This window comes from Diadema antillarum, unplaced genomic scaffold (assembly GCF_040938485.1).
Source record: "Diadema antillarum isolate AM-2024a unplaced genomic scaffold, OU_Dant_1.0 scf00000128, whole genome shotgun sequence".
NCBI classification, from domain to species: Eukaryota; Metazoa; Echinodermata; class Echinoidea; order Diadematoida; family Diadematidae; genus Diadema; species Diadema antillarum.
In genome coordinates this window covers 305,595-317,171 of record NW_027271017.1, presented here as the reverse complement: position 1 = coordinate 317,171, position 11,577 = coordinate 305,595, and the positions used below count along the sequence as shown (strand labels likewise).

At 39.7% G+C, this 11,577-nt stretch overlaps 1 protein-coding gene across 1 annotated transcript; it reads right to left on the bottom strand.

The window, feature by feature from the left end:
• Nucleotides 1–1,502: 1,502 nt before the first annotated feature.
• Nucleotides 1,503–10,337, bottom strand: LOC139720460 (uncharacterized). Its single transcript, XM_071631818.1, has 5 exons — nucleotides 10,284–10,337; nucleotides 8,708–8,841; nucleotides 5,530–5,831; nucleotides 3,474–5,011; nucleotides 1,503–1,511 (listed from the first exon to the last, which is right to left on the bottom strand). The coding sequence occupies exons 2-5, from the start codon at nucleotides 8,797–8,799 to the stop codon at nucleotides 1,503–1,505; spliced, it is 1,941 nt and encodes a 646-aa protein (XP_071487919.1). The 5' UTR covers nucleotides 8,800–8,841; nucleotides 10,284–10,337.
• Nucleotides 10,338–11,577: the final 1,240 nt, after the last annotated feature.

Genomic DNA, 11,577 nt, shown 5'->3' with positions numbered 1-11,577 from the left:
AGAACAGTTATGCACTTGCTTTAAGTCTGGATTTAATGAGCAAGTCCACTCAAAAGTTATGAATTCTCAAAATTCTCAAAGTTTTGGTTCATTCTTTATGGATGGGAACCCTAAAGCCATTGGCGATATCACAGGTGTGGGAGGATGTGATGAAAATATTCAAAGGGAATTTTGGTTCAATATCCTCAGACTTTGAAAGAGCAATTGATCTAGCTCTTCTAGAAATAATGGAGAACTAATCATATTTGTCTCACTATGGTTCAGTGTTAGGTGAAGGAGTTGTGTACTTTTAATAACAAACTAATCATTTTTACATTCCCAAATTTTAAGCAAATTGTGCAATTTTCTGTTGAATGGACATTCATTAAATGTTTTGCTTTTCAATACCTTTCTTCATCAGATGAATCCGCATATATTTGGGAAACTTCAACTTCATCGCATGAACTTACCTGACTAGATACAGCAAGTGAGTCAGCTTTAGCAAAGAAGACATCAGGCATGTCATAGCACTGTAGCGTGAGGGTCTTGAGACAAGGCAACTGCAGCAAGAATGTGGCAATGTCTTCTGCCGCAGCGGCGGAGCGAGAAAACGAACCGATGTCCATCTCCAAGGTCTGAATCTGAAGAAAAAAGAGAATTCTTATTTCATAGATTGCCACTATTCATGGCTGGTCCTGTAAAGTGTCTACAGTTGAATGAAATATTTACAGAGGGATATAGCAGCTTTATAGTATCATACTAGTAATATGTCACTTTGTAGATCACCATGCTTAGCTGCTAAGAAGGAAATGCCGACACATGTCCGATAACTTCTTGTCTTCATATAATACACTTGTCTGACATATTCACACCATCAATACTCTCTTCTTCTTTATGAGTCGTGAGGTCATGAGTTTCATTGTAAACCAAAACATGCATATCCTACCACCAGCATCAAGATGCTTTTTTTTTTGTTGGCTTTTTTTGTGCCAAATATGAGTTTAAAGCCAGACATACATGTGTAGCTTGGTCATAATCTTCTCTAAAAAGTAAAACAGGCAGAAATAGCAACAACACCATAACCAATGTGAACCATGCATATTGTAGGACTCTTTACACTCACCCAAAATTGCATTCAAGCAAGGGACCAATATACCTACACTAGCTACAGTGTACTTTGGTTGCCTAAATTACCCATAAGCAGGCAAAATGGTTTGCACACACACACTTTGTGAAAAGTAGTTTGGTTTTCTTTTCTTTTTTTCTTTGCCTCTCACATTTCGTACTTTCAAAGTCATTAGATATCCCTAATTGGTGAGGATATGTTTTTCTTTGTTTTGTTTTGTTTTTGTTTTTTGTTTTTTTTTTTGCATTTTTCTCTACCTACAGCGAAATTGTGCCACAATTTCAAACAGGCCTGATTACACATATTCAGGACAATTAAAAGTCAAAACTGCAGACTATTATTCTGAAACTCCAAAAAAGTGGTAAATAGATCTTGAACAGTGTAACCGTTGCAGCTCCTACTGTGGCTGTAAGTGTTAAAAAAATGAATCACAGAGAGTTGGACCTGCAACTGCTGTCATGGCAAATGTCACAGAAGGGAACCAAAGTAGGTGACATGCTAACTACTGTAGTGGTAAACATAACAATTACGAATTACGACGTAAAGATAAAAAGAAACTGGCGAATACCTTTCCTTCTGCTCTTTCAGCTCTCGTCAAGATGGAGCAGAAGTCAGCATCCAGATGTGAACAGCGAATGCTTGCAGTACTGAGAGTTGGACAGGAATATACAACATCCCCAAGGAAACGAGAAGTGGTTCTTCCACAAGAGATGTCCGCCACTGTCAATGACTCCTGATGTGAAAAGACAAAGATGTCATTATAGGTGAAATTCACACTTGAAACATAATTGAATCAGCTGTTCATTTATTAGAATGAGTTTGTATCAAGTCTGAAAGAGGTACTATGTAACTGACAAGTTTTATTCATAAATTGTGCCCTTTTCAAAGGAGGTACAATGGTTGATATCAGGGTTTCTTATATCCAGATCACTACTGCGATTTAACTGCACTGCTCATTAAAACACAAGCAGCTGCTTTGATCATTAATTTGAACAATTTCAAATCAGCATTCCCATTGTCACTTGTGACAAGACAGTACAGTCTTTCATACATGGTCAAGATGTTAGAGGCACATTTACATGCATGCTTGGATGGAAATGAGACAACAGCACGGCAGACATTGTGCAAGATCTAAGCTCGATCTTTGATTCCTTTCTTCTCTCATCCTACAGAACTCATTACAATTTGTACTTTATAGATTTATACAACTTTACAGGGGCCACAGCACTATATGACTTTCGGTCACACAACTGACTGACTTTGGATCTGAAATAAAAAAGCGTGTTTACTCTGAGGCTATTGTGATTTATTTCAGATAAAAAATCGGTCAGTCATGCGACTGAAAGTTGTATAGTGTGTGGTGGCCTTTTAGAAATAAATGCTTAAGTATTAAAGCTGACTACAATAAAGCCTTTCTATTTGTTTTACTTCTTCTATAAATACAAACTCAACCTAAAGTCCTATCATAAAGGCCATTTTGTCAATCTCAGGGGAACTACTTTAAATTTCTTACCATTCCATTACTTTGTTATTGGAAAATTGAGCAAAGAAAATGGGATTCCATCGGGATACCGATCCGATGGAATCCTATTTTCTTTGCTCAATTTTCAAAGAATAAATCATATTCATTTCTGGTCAGTTTTCCTCTCTTTACGTTTGTTACATTCCGTTACTTTAACTAAATTTGGGCAGATAATACATATTATCATCTATATAGGACGTTTTAGCGGTGCATTAAAAACGCGTATTGTAGTCCGCTCAATTTTTACCGTTCAATATCAGAGCATATTGAACGAATCGCATAGACCAACGTATTAATTCCCCATAGGCTACAGTTGTTACTTGCCGTTCAAGATCACACCATATTCAATTCTGTCTCGTTTATTGCGTGAGCGCTTGCTGAATGCGCAAACGCTTGCTACTAGTGCGCGTCATTTTGTTACATTTTTCACAAGCGCGCAAACATCTGGCTAGTTCTTTGTTTCATACGCAGTTTTAGGGGCTTCCCCTTTTCAGCGCTGGGATGGGACTGCCAAGTCAACTTCAAAGACGAGTAGAAGCCGGGTAATTTTGTGCAGTTCATGGTTGCTCTACTTGATTGTATAGATGATAATAATTATATTGGATGGCCTTGATTCATGGCATACCAGGGAATATTGCACTCGTTAGAGTCAATATTGCACTCATCTTCGATTCGTGCAATATTGGCCCTAACTCGTGCAATATTCCCTGGTATCCCATTCATAGCCATCCAATATAATATAATTATCCACTGCTGCAAAGAAATACAAACAGAGAGTGAAACTGTGAGTTATCTTTGGGTGATTATCAAACAATTCTGATTGACTCCAATTCATGTGAGACTTACCAGAGGACACCACTTGAGCAAGAAGAGCTGACTGACCGCAGAATGTGTAGGCGTCTCCCGCTTCACTTCAACCGTCTTCACGTTGCTACCAACCACTCTTCCTGCATCCTCTGCACGGCATTCAAAGGCAACACTGGCACATATGTCAAGTGAGGCATGTTGATCTACCAGTTTCCGAGTGATGTCCAACCCGATGTCCCTCCCAAAGGATGCTGTGAACATCAGAAGAAGATGGAACTCTTCATGGCGAAGTAAAACTCTCATCACCAGCTCCTTGTACTTCTCATGGTTGCTGCCATAAAGGGATGCGAGATGCAAGGAAGACAAATATTCTTGAAAGATCCTGTGTGGGAATGTGACAGACGACACTGAAGGCTTGGAGTCAGCTATAGTAGGTGTGCTAATGCTGGATGTCACCTCCTCAACTTCAGTCAAGATTCCAATTTTGCAGCACGTGTCCACAGCATCCTTCCACTGTGTCAGCTTGTGTTCTGGAAAAGCAGGTGTGTTGCCGAGCAACCCTTCAAATGTCATCTCACCAACTTGAAGAATCTGCTCGTCCACATCCCGTGACAGCTCCCTTGCTTTCTCTTCTGTTTGATCTTCACACATTTTAGAAATATACTCTTCTTTCAGACAGTGCATCAGCTCTTCTAGGAGCTGAGAATGAGTTTGTAACTTCAATATGTCATGACATTCCTTGTTGCTTACCAGATCCCATAAAATGCACAAAAGGGCAGAGTAAAATGGAAGCGGGGAAGTGATTTCAGCCATGACATCATTCTTCTTCAGGGCAATCATCAACTCCTCTGCCAGGCTTTCCTCTCCTCTTGTACGGAAGAAATTCTTGATGAAGGCAGTCTGGGTATCCACCCCATACTCCAGAATGTACACTAATCTCATGTTATCAACAAGAATTTCTTTGGGGAAGATCTCAGCTGCCTTCCCCGGCCTTGTTGTGGCAATCACTCTGCAAGAAGCAAATCGATTCGAGCGCAGGACGCTTGCGATATTTGTCATGTGCTTCTCCGCAGAGATGCTTCCTTTGTACTCATCTAATCCATCAAGGATAATCATCACTTTGTCCGGGTGTTCACGCATGAATCTTTCAATTTGTGCAGCGGTTGACGTGTTGGATTTCGACAGATAGGTCTTGGTCACCTCCCCTATGCTCAGGTTGACATCTAGGGTGCCTAGTGGAATGACGATAACCATGTCAAGCTGTGTGAGCACTTTCCCCTGACACCAATCCCATGCGATCTTTGAGCATAGCGTCGTCTTGCCAACACCAGCTCCGCCTTCCACCAAGATGCGATGCGAGAATCTCATATCCACAAGGTCTTCATATACTATGGGTTTCCTCTCCTTGAAGTACTTTTCGTGCATATTTAGTTTCACCTCAAGAAGATCATCAGTTGGTATGATGGCAAATTTCCCCAATTTGACTCCATTTCTAGTGATGCGATAATGGTCCCGTAGATCAAAACCGCACTGAAGGATCTGCTTCTCAGTGAGACGAGGAACATCAGGGGATGACCCTATAACATACAACAAGGAGAATATTTCTCAATCAGATAGTTGTTGACTGTTCAGCAATGGCAAAAGGACACAGGTGCTTGTAATTACTGTCACCAAGGAGGTTATGTATTTGCCAGCATTAGCTGTATGTTTGTTTGTTTGTCTGTCTTTTTATAAAATACTTCAAAACACTTTAAACAGATTTCGATGAAACTTACAGGAAAAGCTGATGACACAAGGAATTGAAGATTAATGGCAGAGATCCTATTAACTGCCAGGATCCATGATACTGTTTTGGGAAGGATTCTATGGCCAACAGACTGGGGAGTAATCCCTCCTTACTCAACCTAAAACCTTTGATGAAAATAAAACTGTTGGACTGTTTGTACAATTTTGTACAATTCGTACTGAGATCACTACATTTTAAGGTACACTCTTCCCACCATCAATCACAACAGCTACTTGAAATGGCTGATTTTAACAGTGTGGTACACTATAATTATAGCTGTACTGGCATGCAAAAACCTCCTCAACTCACCACTAGATGGCGCTGTGGCATTCCCCAAGACTCTGTCAGCAAGGTCATGCATGTTTGCCTCCCATAACTTCTCAACAAATGCCGCCCTCACGATGGTGTCACACGGTAGATTTTTACTCCAAATACTAAAGATCTCCAGCAAGGGCATGTACGCAAATACCCCATGGGCGCTGTGCTTGACAACATAACCATGCAACTCTTCTGGTGTGAAGCCCAACGTCAGTCCAATTCGAGTGTACATTGGTACGTCGAAATGAGCGCCTCCTGTCACCAGTCTGTGCAACTCACTATCATCTATGGTGCTGTAAAATTGACCAAAAAAAAAGATACAGATGAAAAGATTTCAATTACAAGCACTATCTCTTGTCTTGTGAAGTGATACACGGAATTCTTTAGCAAAACACAAACCTGCACTCATTACGTGTAGGTATTTCTTGTTTGCTCTTTTAGTTTGTATTTGGTTTCCTTTTTATTTCAGACTGAAATTCTTTATAATCTTTTGCCCTTCCTGTTCTAAGATGATTTGCTTCATCCCTTTTTATACTTGCAGATTTGGGCCTGCTCCCAAACTATTGGCGCGGTCATGCAAGGAGAGGGGGATTCTGCCCCTAAGATCTTGAAAACCGAACAATGAAATGACATGAAATTTGGCATGCATATTAAATAAACTCAAGATGAATCGATATACAGTATGGAATTTCATTATCATAATCATTAGTTCTTTTATTAATTGCTGATTAAGAATGCAAATTTTTCAGGCCCTGCAGGTTTGTAATTGTATTCATTGTAACCATAAGGAAATAATTGACCTTTCCATAACCTTTGATCTTCACTTGGCAAAGGCAATGAATCTAATTTGTTGAAGAATGTATGAATAAACTATGGGTGCAAACCAGGTTTACATGTATTGAGATATTTCAAGTAGGGATATTTCAAACATATATATTTCAGTATGTGACTACATAGACTCCGTAAACAAGCATATTTATGGGTTCAAGCAATAGGAAAAGAGACTTGTAATGGCACATAACAAAGATCTCTTTTTTTGGGGGGGGGGCCATGCACCAAAACAGTTTTTCTTTTTTATTTCTTCAAAATGGTGTAAAATCAAATGCAAGACTCAAAAGAAAAACTAGAAATGTCACTATGGCGACTGATGCCTCCGCCATAATGCATGATTCTCCCAATAGTTGTATACAGTAGTACAATGTCGTCACAATGAGTGATAACAATTTCACATAACTGGCAAAATATTGATATGACAGGTTTGTCAGAAATGTCCTGAATGTTCACTTTCCTCAAACTGAGGTGGCTATAATTGTCTAAGAGTGAAGGTACCCATATTTGGGGAATTGAGGATTTTTACTTGACTTCTGACCGAACCTGTTATAAGTTTATGCATTGAGTAATTTTCAAGGTATGAAGAAAGAGTGTAATCACAGTACAAAATAGATTTTTTTTTTCATTTAAACCTGACCTTTGACCCTTAACCTTTGACCTCCTGGCTGCAAATTTCCCAGAGAATCTCCATTAGGTAATGCATGTATATAAGTTTTTAAACTAATAATGCGCAAGCATTGCATATACTAGTATATGAGGGAAACAGTAAAATTTTGAGGAGTTGACCTTGACCTTTGACCCTGATTATTGACCCATGACCCCTAAATTCCCTAGATAATCTCTGCCAGTCAGTACATGCATACGTATCAAGTTCCATGAAGATACATTGAACCATTTGTGAGAAAAGTGAAATTGCAACATTTTCACCTAACCTTTGACCTTTTGACCTTTGACCTTAGGACATGAAACTCTCTCTGGAGAATCTTTATGCAGTAGTACATGTCTACACTAAGTTTCAATAAAATACCTCTGGGCATTGCATAGATATGGGGGAAATAGCAACATTTTTAGCATTTGACCTTGACCTTTTGACCTTTGACCTCTTTGCCAATGTCACTAAAATCTCCTCAACTAATTGATCCATCATACATCATATTGGACAAATTTTGGGGAAAGCTGCTCCATCCAGTTTTGAGTTATCACGCAAACAGATAAATTTTAAGATTTGACCTTGACCTTTGACCTCTGTCCGATTTCACTAAAATACTTGTCATGTAATTGTCCCATCCTTTATCATCCTCACACAAAGTTTGGTGAAATTTGCTCAATCCAGTCTTGAGTTATCGTGTAAACAGATACAATTTCATGATTTGACCTTGACCTTTGACCTTTGGTCGATTTCACCCAAAATCTAATCCAATAATTGCCCCATCATACTTTACACTTGGACCAGGTTTAGTACAATTCCGGTCAATATTTCTCAAGTTATCACATAAACGAATGCGGACGGACGTACGTACAGACGTACGGACGTACGTATGGACGGACGGACAACCCGAAAACATAATGCCTCCGGCACCACTTCGTGGCGGAGGCATAAAAAGTCATGTACGTGTAATCTATTAAAGCACTCACACACAAACATACACACACACACACACAAAAAAAAAAATTGCTGAATAATCAACAAAAAAGCCCCCCCCCCCCCTCTCCCGACAACATTTTCTGCTGTTTTGTTGATGGTGTTACTACTCCTGTACTGCTGTAGCCTTTAAACAAGGCGACTCGCTCTGCGTGCCCCCGTATAGCGCGTTTACCCCACAAACCTGTTGGCCGGCGAGTGGAGCGAGCCGCCTTTATCCACTCGTTCAGGGATGTGTACTTTTGTCGTTGTTGTTGCTTTATATTCTTTGACAAATTTGCATACAAATTTGACGCAGAAAATACACACGGCACCAAGGCAAGCCTCGTTAATATTAAGTAACTATTCTTATTCTACTTAATATTAACGAGGCTTGCCTTGGTGCCGTGTGTATTTTCTGCGTCAAATTTGTACGCAAATTTGTCAAAGAATAAAAGCAACAACAACGACAAAAGTACACATCCCTGAACGAGTGGATAAAGGCGGCTCGCTCCACTCGCCGGCCAACAGGTTTGTGGGGTAAACGCGCTATACGGGGGCACGCAGAGCGAGTCGCCTTGTTTAAAGGCTAGTACTGCTGTTGCTGTTTTCTACTCCCAAATAGTGTACAATCAGATGTCCCAACTTAAAAGTTTTAACTCAACGGGAATCCATTTCCATGGCAAACAACAAGCATACAACTCAGAATGTTTCTACCTGTTTGTATTTGGCCCTGGATTCGTTTCAATATCTCCTGCCCTCAGAAGACGACTGGTTGTGATACTGAGAAGATGAGACTCATCCATCATGATGAGAAATGGAGACTGGTGGGTGAATTCAGATGTGTGATTCTGTCGAGTAAATAAAGCATCATATATTTGGCAGATTGATAAATCACATATGGGCTCCACCTAACCAAACTTCATGCAGGCCCTTTTTTTGCCCAGAAATGAATAAAATCTTCATGCACCTACGATTTCCAAAGTACATGGTTCTGTGAATGGAGTGAAATCCATTCCTACACTGTACATGTAGAAGACTATTATATTTCATTTTATACAAGTGAAACAGCAATTTCACAACAGTTCCTGAATATGTAATTGAAACTGGCACAGCAATGAATTTAAACTCATGCAGAACAGTGGAGATCTAGCTCTCACTGAAGCAAGATGGGTAGAATCTCTGCTATCTCTATTTTCAGAAAATGAAATCATACATATGAGTATAATGTCGTTAGGATGCCCATACTACTACATAACTTTTAGGTCAAGTTCGTCAAGTTTGAAGGCACATGAGAAATTTTCAATGCTACAATTAATATGTAAAAGTGAATTTTTCTAAATATGGTGGCAATACTATTCAATTTACTCTTAAAGGGATCGTACAGTTCTGGTTGAGACCTAATTTCAGGTTTCTAACATTTTTAGGTGAGATAATGAGAAATCTCATATGAAATATGAAAGAGCATGCAATTTTATGAGGAATTCAATGTTTATGTGATAAAAATTGGTTTTGAAATGGCCAAGATATCCAAAAAAGAACGATTCTAGTAAAGTGTGGGACCCAGACTTTGTAACAATCGCTTTGTTTTACTTTTTTTTTGGATGTTTCAGTTATTCCAAACCCGATTTTCATCAAATAAACTTTGAATTCCTCTTAAAACGGTAGGCTCTGTACTATATCATAAGTGTTTTCTTGGTATCTTGCAAAAATTTAAAAGCCTAATTCTCATCTCAACCAAAACTGTACTATCCCTTTAAAGGGAGTACTCAGGCTCGAACATCAACCCATTTACAATTAATCCCAAGTGTTCTCAAGCAGGTGTCTACAGGGAAATGTGTGTTATAGCCAAATCAGCTTGTCCTCTATGGATTAAAGTTTGAGGAAGACAATTCCTGTTTTAATGAACTAATTCACTGAATAGTATCAGTCAAATAAGCTAGCATACAAATTGTTTGATGAGCTGAACATGGCACACTTTAATGTCCATGAAGGGAGGTGACAGAACCTTTTCTCTCTCACTTAGCACCTAGTCCAAGCTTGAAAACAACTAAGTCATGAACTGGGATGAAGAAGGAAAACTGAATGAGCGTGGAACAGTTGTATGTAATGCCAGCTGTAATACCAGCCAAAATGTGACAACAGTGGTAGTACTAGTACTAGTAGTACAAAATGTAAATGCTGGGTGCAAGATTGTACATTCGAAGTGCAGGCAAATCCAAGAAATAAGCCACTTTTTATTGTGTGAAATGGGCACGAATGATCGACTTTCACCAGAAACACAAGTCTACACCTGCAATCAATCTCTCAGGCATCTGGTGCAAGGAGCGAATGGTCCGTGTTGCCGTCCGTGGTACACGTACAGTAACCCCAGAGCGCTCCACCAATGTCCACCATTGTCCACTGCATACACTGTGGGAGTCCATTCACTTCAGGTCTGGGTTGGTTGCAGCAGGGAGGTCCTACAGACAAAAAAGAAACAAGAATCTCTTCTTATGGTACCCATGATGCATGTCATAGACAAGACATGTGCTCTATTATTGCAGGTGTAAAATGAACTGCTTTGACAATTTAGCATATATCATTCTTCATTCACAACAAACCGAATGAGGGGCAGGTCACTGTTCCAAACCAATTAGATATTTAGTGGGTACAGAACAGGACAGGCAAACAAAAATCAGGCAAAATGATTGTACCCCTTTAACTGTTAACTGTATAGACTAATTATCATGCAATCAAATACACACATAATAAGCAAATGCAATTTTTCAATCCGAAATATTTCACATTTACGGTATAACCTGGCTAACAAATTCATGCATGTGCCCTGAAAATATATGTGATCCGCTACAACAAAAAGGTCCTAAAGTCGCGCAAGGTCGAAGCCGCGAAAATCGAGTTTGAAGTCAGAGCATTAAAATTGGTCAAAACTTACGATTTTCTGATTTTGATATATTATTGGAGTCTAACATGTCTTCTGTCATCTGACGAAATTTTGAAGCTAAATGATTAAAGGAAAGATTAAAAAATAGCTTTTTTCTGAGCCATGTTTTTTGGCGTTTCAACGAAGCAGAGACTGGTTCGAAAATTTGGATTGAGCGCCACAGATAGGCTCCGCCCCTAACAACGACCAGAGAGATCTCATTGGTCAGTTTGCTACTTGCTGCTAACCGAAGCGTGAAGCTCACACACTGCCCAGTCGACTGGTGCGTGCGTGCGGGGTCCGCTATGCTCAGCCGCTTCTCACATCCTGGTCACTGATTGATTGGTGAGGAGACCGCCGACGCTGATGTGCTTGAATGAACTCTTCAGGGGTTGCTAGGGCTTACCTTCTATTGTCCAGAGGTGAAAACTGACTTGCGTGTCCCTTGATCGCGACTGGATCGAAAGGAAGACATTTAGGGCGCTTTTCTCGAAACAGTGATTTTCCAGACGTCTCGACATGCTCTCTTTTAAACATCGATATCTCCGCAGCCGATTATTTTTATAAAATGTGCTATATATCAATTTAAAGCAGAAAGATTAGGGGATTATATCATGCAATTTTCAAATAATCGACCTCGCCCGACTTTAGGATCATTTTGTTG

Excerpts from the sequence above, each read along its gene's own strand:
- LOC139720460 (XM_071631818.1), bottom strand. The coding sequence starts at position 8,799 with ATGATGGATGAGTCTCATCTTCTCAGTATCACAACCAGTCGTCTTCTG. Across the intron at positions 5,832-8,707 it reads CCAGGGCCAAATACAAACAG|CACCATAGATGATAGTGAGT; the intron begins GTAGAAACATTC and ends TCAATTTTACAG. Across the intron at positions 5,012-5,529 it reads TGCCACAGCGCCATCTAGTG|GGTCATCCCCTGATGTTCCT; the intron begins GTGAGTTGAGGA and ends TGTATGTTATAG.